This window comes from Xyrauchen texanus, chromosome 4 (assembly GCF_025860055.1).
Source record: "Xyrauchen texanus isolate HMW12.3.18 chromosome 4, RBS_HiC_50CHRs, whole genome shotgun sequence".
NCBI classification, from domain to species: Eukaryota; Metazoa; Chordata; class Actinopteri; order Cypriniformes; family Catostomidae; genus Xyrauchen; species Xyrauchen texanus.
This window is the reverse complement of record NC_068279.1, coordinates 38,867,103-38,886,012: the sequence shown is the minus strand read 5'-3', so window position 1 is coordinate 38,886,012 and position 18,910 is coordinate 38,867,103. Positions and strand designations below refer to the sequence as shown.

Sequence of the window (18,910 nt, the reverse complement as noted above, 5' to 3'; positions counted from 1 at the left end):
TAGGTCTTCCACGTTCTGTCCAAGAGCCAGGCGTGGTTGTTCCAGAGGTTTGGGCACGGTCTGGGTCATCAGTTCATTGTGCACTTCCGGGCAGAAAGGGACTGGGGGAAGGGGGGGTGTGGCCGTGAGCGGCACCTCAAACCCAAGAACCAATCATTTAGCCGCGAGCGCTCAGGGGAGGATGGAGAGTTCCAGTCCAACCCGACACTCGCGGCAGCCGAGGCAAGCATGCCAGTCAGCTCTGTGTCGGCCTCAGACTGGGCGGGCAGACACGAAGGTGGCCGCCAAGTCAAGTCCTCGACGTCCGACTTCACCAGTGCACTCTCCGATGTAGAGATCTAGAACTCATCCTGCTCGCAAGCCCCGAAAGAGATTTTAATCTGGCCGGGCCAGCCTCGTACCCGTAGGTAGAAGGCGCAGCATGGGGGGAGGCTGGAGTAGCTTTCCCCCGCAACAAGGAAAGCTGTGACCGCAACGTTGCAATGGTTATATTCGCACAATGAGAACACGAACTATCCACAAATGCTGCCTCAGTGAGATCGTGGCCCAGACACGCAAGACAGCACCCTTGCCCGCCGGAGGCGGAGAGATAACGACCACATCCAGGAATCACACAAAGACAGAAAGGCATCTTTAAAAAGACGTTCACGTCAATGTGCTGCTTTAATAGAGGAATATATGTTCTTTGCAGAAATATTTATATAGTAGCACCCAGGGGCGTAATCTGCACTAATCGTGCAGAAGGAGAGAAAGCCGCTGGAATGCGCCATATTTCCAACAGCATACGCTTCTTTCAGAGGTGATTGGAACAACTGTGGATTCAGCTCGCTGATACACAAACGCTCAGCTCCGATGAAAAAATGTGAATGAGAGTGGGCATTCCAGCTCCTTTTATACCCGTATGTCCGGGGGAGTAGCATGCAAATTCCACTCGCCAATTCTTATTGGCCTTTTCTCAAAGATCTGAGGTATTTTGGGGCTCTCAAGAGCGACACCTAGTGTCACTACATCGACACAATATTGAGTGAGTGACAGAAGGGGAACAGCATTTTTAAAGTTACTGATATGATTAAAGTCTTCCTCTCGTGTGAGTGGTCATGATATCATACATATTTTTCAAAATTACAATACATTTTTTAGGAGTTAAACTTTTTTAATGGGAAAAATGTGACTGAGTGCACCTTTAACTCACACAATTGGTTGAGCCAGAAGTTGTCATGTTGGATTGTTGAAACAAATAGAAAGGTTTTGATAGCATGAAGTAGATATGTGTATAATTTATTTCATTCCATCAAGAGTTTTAATCTTATTTTGATTCAGGGTTGTCATCATAATAGTTTTGAAGATGCCAAGGCTTATGGCTTTAAGAACAAGTTGATCATCGTTTCCGCTGAGACAGCAGGAAATGGCTTATACAACTTCATTGTGCCACTGCGGGCTTATTACCGGCCCAGGAAAGAACTGAATCCCATCGTTCTGCTGTTGGATAATCCGTGAGCAAACTGCCTCATATTTCAAAGCATGTTACTGAGTGAGGCAAAATTAGCTGCCATTACATATTTTCTCACTTTGGACTTCAAAAATCTGTTGGATTTCTTGATAACATTACATTTTACGACTTAATTCAACCTTACAAAAAAATTTGTTAGAGGCTTATCTTTATAATAATAAATGTTCTTTTTACACTTTGTAGTACAATACATAAATATTGTATGTGTTATATTACAGCTAAATGCTTTCAAAATAATATTGTTTTGTTCATTATGATCCAGATATTCTTCGTTTCACTAACGGTAGATTATTAAAAAAAAAAAAATTCTTCACATTGTAGACTTTTCCCTCAGAGTTTCCATGGCAACTCTGAGATGTGTCAAAAGTGAATTTGTCATTACATGCATTTTGCTTAAGCTTTTACCCTCAGAACAAATGTTTACCTTTAAAACCTTTAAAAATCTGCGTTTGTGGGTGCACTGGGTGGACTAGTGTCTTCAAACCACTCTTTCCTTCCATTTCCAGGCCTGATAATCATTTTCTTGAGGCCATCTGCTGTTTCCCAATGGTGTACTACATGGCTGGTACCATAGACAAGTAGGTGTCTTTAAATAGTGAGGAAGTGTGCTTCCTTGTGTGGGAAAAAAAGGTTCATGAATCATGATTTTTGAAAACAGTTACATGCAGGTTTTATTCAAAAATACATGTACACGGGTGCAAGATTTATATAATTGTGACCCAAGGATACAAAGTCACACATCTGAATGAAATGGTCCCTGATTTTAAGGTCAGTTTGAGCTATTGATTTGTGTTGGTTTCTATCATAGTTTGGATAACCTGCTGCAGTGTGGGATCATCTACGCTGATAACCTGGTGGTCGTGGATAAAGAGAGCACTATGAGTGCAGAAGAAGACTACATGGCAGATGCTAAAACCATAGTCAACGTGCAGACCATGTTCAGGTACGTTTTACCCTCAAACATAAATTAACTCTAGCAAATTGGTTCTATTTCTCTTTAGGCTGATGTCTTTCTCAACATAATTACTTTGTTGGCTTGATCCTGTGCTGTTCCCCCTAAACCCTAATTTTTCTTCTTTGTTCTCCTGTTATTGTTCTTTGCTAGGTTGTTCCCTAGTCTCAGCATAATCACCGAGCTAACCCATCCTTCTAATATGAGATTCATGCAATTTCGTGCCAAAGACTGCTACTCCCTTGCTCTCTCCAAACTTGAAAAGGTCTCAACCTTTCCTAAAAACCACAGCTTGTTTGTTGTAGCTATTCGAAAGGCATGTAACTGTCTTTCTTCTTTCCTAGTAAAGAGTTTAAAGGGATATTTCACCTACAAAATTACAATTCTCTCATCATTTCCTCACACTCATGTCATCCCAGATTTGTATGACTTTCTTTCTTCAGCAGAACACAAGTGAAGATTTTTAGAAGACTATTTCAGCTCTCTATCATATTTAATTGTAGGTCCATACAATGCATTACATCCACACTGTACATACAGCCATAAATTGTTTCATGGTGATCAGACCTTTGTAGCTCCAAAAATCACATAAGGAAGCAATCCAGTGGTTAAATCTATATCTTCAGTAGAGATATAATAGCTGTAGATGAGAAACAGATCATAATTTAAGAAATGTTTTACTCTAAATGTCCTTCAATTTTACATCTGAAAGTCACATTTGGTGCCTGTTTAGTTTCACTTTCACATCTGAAATATATGAAATATAGATATTATATATAAATAGATATTGTTCTGTTTCTCACCCACACCTATAATAACACTTCTGAAGATATGGAACTGGATTCAAATGGATTACTTATGTTTCCTTTATGTGATTTTGGCAGCTACAAATGTCTGATCATCAGAGCTGAGATATTCTTCTAAAAATCTTTGTTTGTGTTCTGCTGAAGAAAGAAAGTAATTCCTTTAACGACTCAACAAGCCTAATAATCATAACACTGTTTTAAACTTTTTTGAGTTTCTATAATTTTGCTTGGATACTAAGAATTGTCATGATATGGCCCATAGAATCTCTTCAAGTGATGCATAAATATGATGTATTTGTGGTGGCATGCTTCAACTAGCTAAAATACTGCATCACAAATTGCCAGATGGTACTGTTTTTAGATAATGAAATAGTGGAAAGGTACATATGATATCTTTATGATCTTTTCCCCTTTTTTTTCAGATAGAGAGAGATAAGGGCTCTAATCTGGCATTCATGTTCAGGCTCCCATTTGCAGCCGGCAGAGTTTTCAGTATTAGTATGCTGGATACTCTCCTTTACCAGGTGGGTTTATAGATCTGGAAATTCTCTACCAAGATATGAAGAAAAGTTGTGTGCCTCCATAAGGCACTTAAATATATAGGTATAAATACTATATATGTATGTATATATACAGTACATACATGTGAAGAAATGTTTGGGTCACATTTCACCCCACCTTCAAAAGAAAATAAGAGAAATTATGTTTTGCATCAATAATATAAAGTTGTGCACCTCCTTGTGGCACTTAAATTTGAAAGCATAAATGTTATATACACATGGTTGGGAGGGTTACATTTGTATTCTGTATTCACTACAGATTACAGAACACATGCTGTAAAATGTCATTTGTAACGTATTCAATTAGATTACTCAAGGTCAGTAACGTATTATAAATACTTTGGATTACTTCTTCAGCACTGGTAGCATTTTTTCACTTGTTTTGACTATAAAAACTGCCAGTACAGTAAAACAACATACACATATTAAAAATACATTCTCTGAAAAACCTGAATATCTTATGCAGTGTTGTTTCTAAAACAAGATCAATCAAACTGATCTTGTTTTAAGGATTTTTAGATATTTTTACAGGAAAACAAGAATAAGATTTTTGCCCTAATATCAAAGATCTTACAAGAAAAAAATGTATTATGATCCAACGTGAATTTTCTTGATAAAAAATATGATTGTTTCTGGTAACATGTGCATGTAAAATGTCTAGAATTAGCATTTACATTTTTCTTCTACTTCAAACTTAATTCTCTGTCTGCTCGTATGAATGTAACACATCATAAGAAAGTGTTTCACCGCTGTTCAAATGCACTTTGAGATGCAGACTTTTTAAATCTGAATTTTAAGCAAAATAACTTTCTGTTATTATTTATTTTCACACAAATGATGTTGCTCCATCAATATTTAGTAAAAATAAATCTATTTTATTCGATCTTGATACATTTATGACCAGAAAAAAACGAATATTCCTTAAAGTGTACCTTTAGCCCCGTTGTATACATCACCATAAGTCTTATTAGATTTGTATCAATACGTGCAATGAGTAATCCCAAATTTATTACAAAAATTAGGTCGTAAAGATTACATTACTGATTACAATTTTAATTATGTAATTTGTTATTGGCACCAGACTACTTATAAGAAGTACTGTAATCTACCCAACATTGAATATAATTTACATATTTCAGTAACCATACATTATTGAACACTTTAATTAATCAATTACAATAAATTAATCAAAACTGACACAGCACATCTCTACAATGACATTAGTAACTGAAATATTTTGTGTGATACTACAGTCATGCTGTTGGGAATCTAAGACCTTTTGTAAGTCCAAAACAACAGGTAAAGAAAATATAAGGTAGTACACCTTTAAGTCAACTGCAAAAAAGCAAGAATATAATATAAAATATTGAAAACATATGGTGACCAGTTACATCATGTAAATAAAATTTGTATTATTTCTTTTGTGCATACTGTAAACATAAATATACATTTTAACATAAAATCTTGATTTTGAAAAAGCGTTCACATCCATGTAATTTTTCAACTCCACATTTGTAAACACTTTACACAACATAGTGTTTTTTAATTTTATTATTCTTGAATTTCAAAGCATTTCAAACTTACAAATAAGGTAGATACGTTTTATTTATAAGAGGTAGATTAAAAATAGAAAACCTCTGCTACCGTCAAGCACTGAGACGCTGCAGAATCTTTATTGATTGTGTGAGGTCTGGAGATTATCTGATGTGTGCTTTCTCTGGACTCTTCTTTTTTAAACAGTATGTCTTTTATTTCTCCTCTAGTCTTTTGTGAAGGACTATATGATTCTTATTGCAAGACTCTTGCTAGGTCTAGACACCACCCCAGGCTCTGGCTATCTCTGTGCTGTAAGTATACAACAAACAAAAGCAAACCCACACACACACTCACTCACCAGCCACTACGTCTGACAATTGTGGCATATTTTTGCATACATTATGCAAGGCATTGTTTCAGTTAAAACACATAAATCTGGTTATTTGACCTCCTCCACCCACAAATCTGTTTGGTGCTAAAAGTAGTGTTGAATTAAGATAGAGGGTGTAAAGATATCATCATATGCTTCAAAAGCACTGTAATGTGTGATATGTAGTGGATGAATCTGATGAAAACTGTGAAGAAATGTGTAGTTCACAGACAGACAGACAGATAGATAGATAGATATTTTTCTCATTAACATTAATCAAGTAAATTAAATCTCTTGAAACAGATGAAGGTAACAGAAGAGGACTTATGGATCCGGACGTACGGAAGACTATTTCAGAAGCTGTGCTCATCCAGCGCAGAAATTCCCATTGGGATATACCGCACTGAATCTCACATGTTCTCCTCCTCAGAGGTAAAACCATATTATTGAAGAGAGAGATCAGAGAGTTTAGACACAGCTGAATACATTGATTTGATGTGCTCCATCCAACACCAGACGCTTGCACAGCAAATGTGATCTGTCACTTTGCCTTTACTTTTGTGCAGTCTTGAAGATTTAGAGCTTTATTTTGTGGCTGTATAACAGCTTGCTGGCTACCTTATTTCATAGTACATAGCTATTTTGGGACTTTTAGCTTGTGCAATCCTTGTGCTAATAGTTTCTCATTTCCATCATTCACAACAATTGCTTTTGCCAGTTTAAGGAGGTTTACCAAGAGGTAAGAATATGGACTTCGCCCCTTCTATCAGCCCCATTTAGCAATGGTGGTTCAGTATTTAAATGATCTATTTTAATTTTATAATTTCCAGAAAAACTGTTTTCATTATTAGTTCAAATACAACACTATGAGAACGAGCAAAATGATTGACATGTGAAAGTGTCAATGGCCGCAAACACATTTTTGTTTGCTGTTTACAAAGTCTACAGCTGTCACAGAGACCGGTGAGATATCTCAGGACACTTCATTTTGATACCTGAAAGTTACTGTACACCCTGTTTTTATGGATTTAAATCGTTTATTTAAAAAGATTCAGTTTCTTATTATATGACCCCTTTAAAGAACACATTTTTCTAACTACTAAGAAACTAGTACCAAATAAGATATAATTACTTTACTTGAGCCCTTAGAAAAAGAAAACATTTAACCAACATTTTTAAACGCCGTTTATCAATTGAAAACCTGTTGTCTTTGCGACCAGTCTCAGGTGTCTATGGAGGACTGTGAGGACACACGGGACCGTAGGGAATCCTGGAAAGAGAAAACCGCCCACAGAAACTCCACCGGGAGCGACCAATCAGAGCACCCGCTCCTGCGGAAGAAGAGCATGCAGTGGGCGAGACGAATGAGCAAGAAAAACACTAAACCGCCCAGTCGAGCTGAACGCATCAATCAGCAGCGACTGAACCTGTACCGGCGCTCTGAGAGGCAGGAGCTGTCCGAGCTGGTCAAGAACCGCATGAAGCATCTGGGGCTGCCCACTGTTGGATACGGTGAGTCTGACATGTGCAAGTGAGTATTTGTTTTTGTGCCTTCAATCATGAAAGAAAATGTTTTTTGGAATTGAAAATTCTTAATGGAATATTCCGGGTTCAATACAAGTGAAGCTCAATCGACAGCATTTGTGGCATAATATTGATTACCACACAAATAATTTTTGACTCGTCTGTCCTTTTCTTCAAAAAAGCAATTTGGAAGTGAATAGGGGCCCATTTTTGAATGTTAAAATACTCACTGTTTCAAGCCACAAGACATAATATGTGTGTAAACATGATTTTAGTGTGATAAAATCACATACTAACCTTTTCTGTGTAAAGTTATAGCCAATTTTATAACCTTGTTGCCATGACGATGTAATGTCTGTAAAATTATGATTTTAACAACTTTACAGCTCAAATAATACATTCGTTTTGACAGAAGAATTAATGCAAGTGCTTTTATAAAATTATAAACTTCACATTCCTGCCTTTAAACCCTCAAAATTTGGCCCCTTTTACTTCCATTGTAAGTGCCTCACTATTACTTCAATTTTTACTTTTTGTAGAAAAGGAGGGATGAGAATTAGATTTTGTGGTAATCAATATTATGCCACAAATGCTGTCAATTGTTATTTTGATTTGATGTGATCACAATGTATTTTCGGTTGTCAGCCTTTTCCACCACCTTAGTACTCAGTATCTGCAAAATCCAATATCGGCCTCAAGTTCAAAGCTAAAATATGAGATATATTTGATATACGGTAACATTTTGGTCACTACATATATCCCATATGTCAATTCACATTATTTCACAGTTTTGATGCCTTTAACATATTGATAACACGAATGAGTTGGTGTGTCCAAACACATTACTGTTAGTGTAAATGTTTATACTGCTAGTTAGTATATTTGATTTATTGCTACATTTTAAATGTTGCACTATGGCAGAGATCTGCCTTCACAGTGTTTGTCCAAGTAAATCTTGGAATGATGTCCCCTTGTATACACTTTATCAATCAAAACACCCTTTATCAGGGATTTAAGGTAAAAAGACAGAAAAGGGAAGAAAATATAATACAATGATTTACATAAAGGTATATACCTTTATGTAAATCATTGTATAAGGCAAATACTTAGAATAAATGGATTCCCTTAAAGACAGAAATTTATTTTGTATTAGAGCAGGTATATTGTATAGCTTCATGATAAATACCATGAATTGTTGAATGATAGGTGTTTAGTTGGTGATATACAGGTGAAACTCGAAAAATTAGAATATCGTGCAAAAGTTCATTAATTTCAGTAATTCAACTTAAAAGGTGAAACTAATATATTATATAGACTCATTACAAGCAAAGTAAGATATTTCAAGCCTTTTTTTGATATAATTTTGATGATTACGGCTTACAGCTTATGAAAACCCCAAATTCAGAATCTCAGAAAATTAGAATATTGTGAAAAGGTTCAGTATTGTAGGCTCAAAGTGTCACACTCTAATCAGCTAAACACCTGCAAAGGGTTCCTGAGCCTTTAAATGGTCTCTCAGTCTGGTTCAGTTGAATTCACAATCATGGGGAAGACTGCTGACCTGACAGTTGTGCAGAAAACCATCATTGACACCCTCCACAAGGAGGGAAAGCCTCAAAAGGTAATTGCAAAAGAAGTTGGATGTTCTCAAAGTGCTGTATCAAAGCACATTAATAGAAAGTTAAGTGGAAGGGAAAAGTGTGGAAGAAAAAGGTGCACAAGCAGCAGGGATGACCGTAGCCTGGAGAGGATTGTCAGGAAAAGGCCATTCAAATGTGTGGGGAGCTTCACAAGGAGTGGACTGAGGCTGGAGTTACTGCATCAAGAGCCACCACACACAGACGGGTCCTGGACATGGGCTTCAAATGTCAAACGTCTTACCTGGGCTAAAGAAAAAAAGAACTGGTCTGTTGCTCAGTGGTCCAAAGTCCTCTTTTCTGATGAGAGCAAATTTTGCATCTCATTTGGAAACCAAGGTCCCAGAGTCTGGAGGAAGAATGGAGAGGCACACAGTCCAAGATGCTTGAAGTCCAGTGTGAAGTTTCCACAGTCTGTGTTGGTTTGGGGAGCCATGTCATCGGCTGGTGTTGGTCCACTGTGCTTTATTAAGTCCAGAGTCAATGCAGCCATCTACCGGGACATTTTAGAGCACTTCATGCTTCCTTCAGCAGACAAGCTTTATGGAGATGCTGACTTCATTTTCCAGCAGGACTTGGCACCTGCCCACACTGCCAAAAGTACCAAAACCTGGTTCAATGACCATGGTATTACTGTGCTTGATTGGCCAGCAAACTCGCCTGACCTGAACCCCATAGAGAATCTATGGGGCATTGCCAAGAGAAAGATGAGAGACATGAGACCAAACAATGCAGAAGAGCTGAAGGCCGCTATTGAAGCATCTTGGTCTTCCATAACACCTCAGCAGTGCCACAGGCTGATAGCATCCATGCCACGCCGCATTGAGGCAGTAATTAATGCAAAAGGGGCCCAAACCAAGTACTGAGTACATATGCATGATTATACTTTTCAGAGGGCTGACATTTCTGTATTTAAAATCCTTTTTTTTTATTGATTTCATGTAATATTCTAATTTTCTGAGATTCTGAATTTGGGGTTTTCATAAGCTATAAGCCATAATCATCAAAATTATATCAAATAAAGGCTTGAAATATCTTACTTAGCTTGTAATGAGTCTATATAATATATTAGTTTCACCTTTTAAGTTGAATTACTGAAATTAATGAACTTTTGCACGATATTCTAATTTTTCGAGTTTCACCTGTACTTCCTGGTCAGTATTTTCAAAGGCAAGTGCACACCGTAATATACCTCTGACTTTTCTGTTGCGCCTCCCCTGCATTGTCTTTTATTCCACACTCACTGTTCTAGTAACTTTATTGTCTTCTGTCCTCCTTTTTTAAAAAAAAAAACATTCTCTTATAATGCTGTTTCACCATTGTCATTATTAGAAATATTATGAACATTTCAGAATTTAAAAGTGAACGAATAGATGTAAATCAAAGTGTTCTGTTACTAATGAAATGTCAGAAAGGCCAATAACTGATATAAAGCAGCAGTCATAACCTTTAATATTACAGACTGATCTCACAGTGATTTCTTTTGATGTTTTGAGAATGTGTTTTTTACACTGTGAATTTCTCTCAATCGTTCTTTTTGAACAGTGCTGCTTGCTTGACTTTTTCTTTCTTATCTCTTTCTTCACTGGCCTTTTCCCTGCACACTGTAGAGGACGTAGCTAATTTAACAGCAAGTGATGTGATGAACCGAGTAAATCTAGGATATTTGCAAGGTAAATCCACTCAACAACACTATTCCTGTAGTATAGGATTGTTCCCGTACTACAGGTCACTTCATGCCCAAAGATTTATCGACCAAAGGAAAGTGCATCCGTAATCCTGGTGTTCTGGGATATAAATAGGAAACCCAATTGTTCAGTTTGAGCAGCATCAGCAGTCTGTATTTAGAATAACCAGTAAAAGATATATATATATAAAAAAAAAAAAAAAAAATTGTTATTTGTTATGACCATCCCTTTTGCAATTCAGTATTATGTTTTCTGGCAGATAGTTTTCACCAAAGCTACCAAAAATATCTGTGTGCAGTCTTTTTTCAGATGACATGATCCGCTCTTATCTTATTTAAACAGACCACAGGAAACTGCTGCCTGTTGACATTATAATGATGCTGGACAAAATGAATATGATTTGAAACATGGCTAAATAGCTCTTTTTGTTATCTGCAAAACCAAACTGTGTCACTATATTAATAATTTGCATTTATGTACAATAAAATTCATTATTACACAGCTTTCTTTAAAATTATTGATTCTGTCTGGTCAACCGCACGCAGCATTCTAGGGTAAAAAATGTGTCTATAATGACCGCGAACTGTATAATTTGACTGTACAGGCACCCAATTTCCTTGTTTCATTTCTCTCATAGCACTTTGCGGTCTCTTTGATTCACATTATAAAATAAAATCAACTCAAATCAATATTTTATGTCTGTATATTTATTCATTTTGTAAGTAGCTGTGTAGTAATAGGATAATGTACAGTATATTATCCCTTACTTGTATTGTACATGAATGTAAAAAAATATATATTTATTAGTTTTACTATGAATTATGTCAATTAAACTTCATTATACATAGACTGTGTTAGGGTGCTTCTGTATATCTATGCAAGTTCTTTGAATGTAACTTATGAAGGACTTTATATTGTTTAGCACGGCTAATAGCCACAAACCTTTTGTATACGAATCAGCATTTACGTGTGACATGCGCATAAGACATGCTTTGAATAATCCATCAGAATGCCGGAAAACAGCAAGATCAGTGTAATGGGCATAAATATTGGTGCACCAATCGAGTTTCACTTAAACCATTTATGACCTTTACCTGAAAAAAATAACAGTTTAGCACTAGACAGACGCGAAGTAATAAGATTCCAGTGACAAGCAATCTATGCTGAATATCAAATCAGAACATGTTTGCTGTTTAACTATAGGGCTGGGCGATGTGGCCACAAATATTATCACAATATTCTTTCGATATTAAAGATGATATACATTCACATTTGCACATTGTACTTTTTTTTTTTCCAAGTTGGAATTTTTTTAAATTGTAAACAGTAAAAAATATGCATATTTTTACATTCTGATTATATATTTTTTGTATCTTTTTACTTTCAAATAAACAAGTATGGGGCCATAGAAGCCCTTGTGACTGAGGAATGCTACTGTATGGGGGTTTAGGGGTATCTCCTGATAGAAAATGTTTATATTGTAAAAGTCTGAATGGGCTGTTATATGAAAAAAATGGTAGCAATGAAAAAACATTGCTACCATCTAATCATTTTATTGTCTTTCTTATTGTCTAATTTTCACAAAATTTGAAGAGAAATATTTTGTTTATTATTAATGGCTCGTAACATGTTGATCAATAAAGCTATATTTAGAAAGAAAAACGTAATTGTCTACAGGCCCTCATGAACAACGTTAACTTATGGGGTGTCTCATGTCTACTCGAATGCAGGGAAAAGTGTCCGAAAATGCGCATGGAGCAGGACAGGGCATAAATGAAGCGTGTTCGGTGCTAGAGAGATATATTCAAGAAAACAGCCAGAAAGCCGAACTGCTTGCGTTTTTAGCGACACGCACCTGATCGTCTAGATGTAGAACATAGTCTAATATTGAAAATTACTCAAAAGTTTATTATTGATACTGTGGATTTTGTTATCGTGATACAAATAGAGATCATTTTATCACCCAGCCCTATAAACATACTGTTTTGAGAAGCTAGATTTTGGACCAATGAGAGTGCACAGTGGGCAAGCTATGTGGCACAGCGCCACAGAAATAGTGTTTGACTAAATGTCTTGTGGCTTGTTTTCACTGGTTGCAGTAGGACAAAAAGATTAACCTGGAAGAGATGCCTTTTATCATGTGGCTTCATTGTTTTTGTGTTATTGAAGTAATTGGTAACCTAAAAATGGGTGAACTACTACTTTAAGCATAACTGGCATAGGATCATTCGCAATCATATAGTGATTGAAACATGCTGCAAGACTGGCACACCAAAAATGTTGCCCATTACTCGATTTTGTGCGTTTTGATATTAAAATGAAGAAATGATATGTAATTGTAGTTTTCTTGCATTGTAAAGTTTGTAGAATTAGTTATTTTCTTTTTTGAGAGTTATCAGCATGATGTACATGTAGATGCACTCAGTGTTGTTAAATATGACAACAGTGCTGACATGTTTATGAAATAATAACATATGATTTTATAGTTAAATTAGTGATGTAGTTGTCTTTTTCTCCTTTGGTACGATCTGAAGAGGGTACTTACATGACAGAGGGTACTGCAGGTACTCACTGGCATGATGAGCATTGATATAAGACATGATGAGTGAGGGCTTTTGATTCCAGGATGTTTGGACAGAGTGGAGTAGAAAGCATTTAGTCTTTGTTGAAAGGGTTGACCAAGCTGAACTCTTAAGCTATACACTTATAAAAGGCACGTAACTTTCACATGACTTGCGTCAGCATTGCCCAAAGCATTGAATCTATGGAGCGAAGCATCAGCTACAGCTTTAAAGGCCGTTCAAAATGTTAAAAAATTTGCACCATGTCACACACAGGAGCACTGTGTTATATTAAGATGCTGTGTCAAAAATGCATCTCGAAACACATTTTAATACACCAAGAACATCTTAAGACCACACATTTTTATGAACCCATATATATCACGTCTTTTCTTTTTGCGATTTCAAAGCTATCGCGACATGGCCATGTTTTATACACTTTCCAACTACTTGTGTTGAGTTCTATATCGAAGCCCTGACGTCATGTGAAAGGGGCTTAAATCTGTTTTACTAATATGTAACATTGTTTTTAAGTTTGAAATCTTTTATCATTTTTAAGGGAGTTGTCTGGAAGTATTTAAAAAAAATACATTAGTGTAATGTAAACATTTAATAAGAATTGGGTATTGACTCTTTCCGATCCCACACTACTAATGTTTTTTGCTTCACTCTAATTGGTCGAGTTTGGCTTGATGGGCCTGACAGTACATTAAGCATGCCTCTATCTGTGTTTGTCAGTCTTGTTTGCCGACTTTGGGCTGTGTGTTGGCATGGCAACCTAGCAGTGTTCTTGGAGTAAACTGTGATTATTATGCAACAGACGAATGGATGGATTGAAAGACTGAATGCGTGGGTGGATGCGGACTCTGTCTGCATGCGTCCGCGCATGGGGAGCGCTTGCGGTTGCATGGGCGTTCCGAAAATGCAGCCATGCCCTGTCAGTAACGGTTAGCCCTTCTCTCTCTTTTACCTGGCCTGGCACTATAAGTGACTCAAGCAGGTGGGTTTGGAGAAGCAGAGGCACTTTGTTCCAATCTTGATTCCCATATTCCCACCAAAGGTTCACACTGCTCAGTCATTTACAAGCAGGTAAAAATACAGCAAAGCCTTAGAAACGCAGCCAACAAAAATCGTAACACTGTGGGTATACACAAGATCTATCTCCCATACATCTTTTGATTTAAAAAAAAAAAAAGTTAATTTATTTTTCCCACTTTGCTGTAATATTTTTTTACTCAAATTATAAAAACAATATAGAGTACCTTTAAGAATAATATTACAGAACCTTTTTGTATGTTAATGATTATTATGAACTGATCAAAATTAAGTATGAAATAAACAGTGTGTTTTGTTTCTCTTACAGATGAAATGAATGATAATCAGAACACTTTGTCATATGTGCTGATAAACCCACCTCCAGATACTGTTTTGGAGCTCAATGATATTGTGTAAGTCTTAGACATTAAAGGTGAAGTACTACTTTCTGTGTGTTTTGGCCTTCCGTCCACACTGAGACGTTGTTTTTGTCAGCGAAAACTGAGCTTTTTGAAAACGCTCTCCCAAGTGGATACATTTTAAAATGCCGTCTTCACATAGTAGTGTGGACTTGAAAACTGAAAACTATGACATATTTGTAGTCATGTGATGCAGTCGTGTGATCCAAAGAATTCAAGATGGCGGCCCATGTTATAGCGGTGCTGTTGTGCCTGATATTCACTTTGATAGCTTTGTTAAAAGATAAATGTTACTTTGTACAACACTCCCATTACATTCCTTTAAAGGTGATGGGAAGTTTACTCAGAATTGGTATCTGGTGACAGAACAAGAGGACAATTGCATTTCAGACTGTACACTAAACAGCGATTTGTTTTGTATGTGCAGTGAGGGGATCATACGTTTCAGTATGGATGAGCAACTTTAGGAAAATGCTTGAAAAGGGCAGTGTGGACGGAGAGCTTTCGAAAACAAAAACACTGTTTTCAAATCAGGCATAGGGTGGCTTTCCAAAGATTGTATACTATGTGGCTCCCTGGCGGTTTCAAAACATTGTTCTGTTTGTTTAAATAATCTGGCACAACAACTTCTCACTCATCCAATGGCATGAGTTTGAGGACAGGACTGGCTGTTTGAACAAACCATTAACCCTAAATATTAAATGTTATAACTTTTGCTCAAGAACATGAATGATATTGTGGGGCTTGTAGAGAATACACTAGCACCCACCTAGCAACCACCTGGTAACACCATAGCTTGAGGACAGGACTGGCTGTTTGAACAAACCATTAACCCTAAATATTAAATGTTATAACTTTTGATCAAGAACATGAATGATATTGTGGGGCTTGTTGAGAATACACTAGCACCCACCTAGCAACCACCTGGTAACACCATAGCACCCACCTAGCAACCACGGAACACCCTTGTACCTACCTAGCAACCACCCCTGCAACACTCCTGAAACCACCCAGGAACACAATAGCACTGACCTAGACACCACCCTGGAACACCCTATTAATCACCCTGGAACACCCTAACAACCACCTAGGAGCACCCTAGCAACCACCCAGGAGCACTCTAGCAATCACCCAGGAGCACTCTAGCAACCACCCAGGAGCACTCTAGCAACCACCCAGGAGCACTCTAGCAACCACCCAGGAGCACCCTAGCAACCAACAAATAACACCCTAGCAATCACCCATGAACAATATAGCTACCACCCACGAACACTCTAGCAATTACCCAGGAATACCCTAGCAACCACCCAGGAACACCCAAGCAACCACCCAGGAACACCCAAGCAACAACCTAAGAGCACCCAGTAACACTCTAGCAACCACCCAGGAACACCCTAGCAACCACCCAAGAACACTCTAGCAATCACCCAGGAACACCCTAGCAATCACCCAGGAATACCCTAGCATCCACCCAGGAACACCCTAGAAACCACCAATTAACACTCTAGCAACCTCCCAGTAACACCTTAGCAACCACTCAGGAACACCCTAGCAACCACCCAAGAGCACCCAGTAGCACCCTAGCAAACACCCAAGAACATTCTAGTAATCACCCAGGAACACCCTAGCAACCACTCAGGAACTCCCTAGAAACCACACCAAGGAACACCCTAGCAACCACCCAGGTACACCCTAGCATCCACCTAGGAACACCCTAGCAACCACCCAGAACACCCTAGCACCCATCTAGAAAACATCTAGGAACACTCATGTAATCACATAGCTGTGTGCTTTTACCACATTTTCTTGTACAAATCCAGTTATTTTTGCAGTTTTTCTGTTTGTTGCCACTACTGGCCCCAGCACAGCTACTTCTTAGAACAGTGTGTGAGCTTTGTTTGGCTGAATGGTATTTGACTGCACTGCCTAATATTTCAACTCTTCTGCAGATACATCATTCGCTCTGACCCGCTGGCACATGTGCCAGAGAATCTCCCAGGGGCCCCGGCTGGAGCAAAACTACGGCAGGACTATGGATCTGAGACAAGAGATGAGACCCATCTATAAGAACTGGAAGATCTCTTGTTGCTCTTCACCCCCCTCCTCTGCCTCGAGCTGCTACAGCACCACAGTCTGCATGAAGGGTGCCAGGACACACAGCCAACCAAACACACAGACATGTGCCAACAATTACCTACCAAGCTAAAAGGCTATAACTGTACCATTTAAACACACAGATTCTTCGTTTTGTATGATGACACAGACATAGAATCTAATGGCACATTTCAGACTTCTCTGAATGTGGCTGGTTATTACATTTTTGTATTCAAGACTTGGCAAAGAGATTTAAAGCTGACAGTGCAAGTGTGAAGTGTAATGTTGCATCACAATGGACCAAACATGCTGTCCTATGCACTTTGCGTATATAGGACAGTATATATAACAAAATATCACATAGTATTCAAGTGGGCAGCCCGAGACAGAAGGAATAATACAAGAATTATGTCAGTCCACAAGAGTAGATCAGAACACTAAAGCTAGTCTGAATAGTGCCCTGTGATACATATGGTTTTATTGAACAGAATTAGTTTACATCAGTGCTATATTTTGTACATATATAGTACAAAAAGACATATTAATATATTTGTACAGCCACATATTATTTTACATTCCCAGTGACCTCTAAGTATTAACAAGATTTTGTCAGTTCATCAGTTATTTTGTCCTCAAAGCACAAAGGACTTTATTTTAAGATGGCCATGCCTTAAGCGCAGTGCTATGCATATGCACAAAGTCAAAAGCATGGCCATTAAGTTTTGGTATCTTTGTGCAAGCATGCGCCAAGTCTGGGTGCCAATGGGTTTGGTGAAATTGCATGTGCATAGCGCTAATGGGCTGGGTCAAGTGCAGATTAATTCTGCAATTCTTCTCCGGTTATTGCAGTGTGTGTGTGTCCTGATATATAGTCCACTGAATTCCCCATCAAGCACCAGCGACATAAAGACTGCAACTTCATAAAAAGTGAGTTGTGTAAATGGACTGTATGAAATAGAATCATAGAAATATGGACATATGTTCTTTTGTGTATTAACTGAGTCCATGTTGAATGTCAGGCATATTTGTATGACAACAACATGCTTCTTTTATATGCATGGAAAATGTGGTTTCCGTCAGAACTTGGATGTAGGCTCCGTTATATTATAGAGAATGTAAGTATTATTGATCATATTGATCTACTGACACAAAAATCATGGCTAGTATTAAAAGTTTAATAGATAGTTTACCCAAAAATGAAAATTCTCTTTGATTTACTCACCCTCCTTGCATCCCAGATGTGTATGACTTTCTTCAGCAGAACACAAACAAAGATTTGTCGAAGAATATCTCAGCTCTGTAGGTCCATACAATGCAAGTGAATGGGTGCCAAAGCTTTTGAAGCACCAAAATCCAAATGAAGGGACCATAAAAGTCATTCATATTACTCCAGCAGTTAAATTTATGTGTTCAGCAATAGAGTGATAGGTGTGGGTGAGAAACAGATCAATATTTAAGTAAATTCTCCTCCCTGCCCAAGAGGGGGCGATATGCATGAAGGTCCAAAAACGTGAAAATGAAGGAAAAAGGACTTCAAATGTAGCTGTTTCTCACCCTCACCTACCATATGGCTTCGGGCGATATGGATTTAACCACATCGTCTGGAGCACTTTTGTGGATCCTCATTTGGATTTTGGAGCTTCAAAATTTGGCACCCATTCACTTGCATTACTAACCCTTTAACCGTGATTGTATCAGCCTTCCAGGTTAGGTTAGGCTGTGGATCGAGTGATCTGTCAGTCATCTTTGTAGCACTTCTCTTCTACCTGTTGATTTTGCTTTTAAAAATTTAAAACTTAAACCAAAAATATTTCTAAATTCAAATTACACTTCAAACGAATATATAATAAAAATAAAGTGGTCAAAATATATTCAATAATTATCTCCCCAAATACAAAGAATTGTTGCCTCTCCAAATTCCTCTGCCAACCCCTTTTGCAGTGATGTTGGTTAAATATCAATCAAGGTCAACAGGTGGAAAATTACCAATACTTATTAGATTATACATATGATCAAAATAAGAATAATTAAAAAATATACCCTCTAGAAAGTTTGAAGGAATAGTTCACCCAAAAATGAAAATTCTCTCATCGTTTACTCATCCTCATGCCATCCAAGATGTGCATGATTTTCTTTCATTTGCTGAACACAATGAAGATTTTTAGAGGAATATTTTAGCTCTGTAGGTCATTTCAATGCAAGTGAATGGTGGTCAGAC

At 37.6% G+C, this 18,910-nt stretch overlaps 1 protein-coding gene across 1 annotated transcript in view; it reads left to right on the top strand.

Moving 5' to 3' along the window:
* Nucleotides 1–16,801, top strand: part of LOC127636144 (potassium channel subfamily T member 1-like) — a 115,092-nt gene extending 98,291 nt beyond the window's left edge. Inside the window, exons 22-31 of the mRNA XM_052116566.1 lie at nucleotides 1,321–1,493; nucleotides 2,017–2,088; nucleotides 2,319–2,453; nucleotides 2,616–2,727; nucleotides 3,691–3,792; nucleotides 5,592–5,675; nucleotides 6,038–6,166; nucleotides 6,955–7,246; nucleotides 14,508–14,592; nucleotides 16,548–16,801. Coding sequence (XP_051972526.1) covers nucleotides 1,321–1,493; nucleotides 2,017–2,088; nucleotides 2,319–2,453; nucleotides 2,616–2,727; nucleotides 3,691–3,792; nucleotides 5,592–5,675; nucleotides 6,038–6,166; nucleotides 6,955–7,246; nucleotides 14,508–14,592; nucleotides 16,548–16,665 — 1,302 coding nt within the window. The 3' untranslated portion in view covers nucleotides 16,666–16,801. The remainder of the gene's footprint in view (nucleotides 1–1,320; nucleotides 1,494–2,016; nucleotides 2,089–2,318; nucleotides 2,454–2,615; nucleotides 2,728–3,690; nucleotides 3,793–5,591; nucleotides 5,676–6,037; nucleotides 6,167–6,954; nucleotides 7,247–14,507; nucleotides 14,593–16,547) is intronic.
* Nucleotides 16,802–18,910: the final 2,109 nt, after the last annotated feature.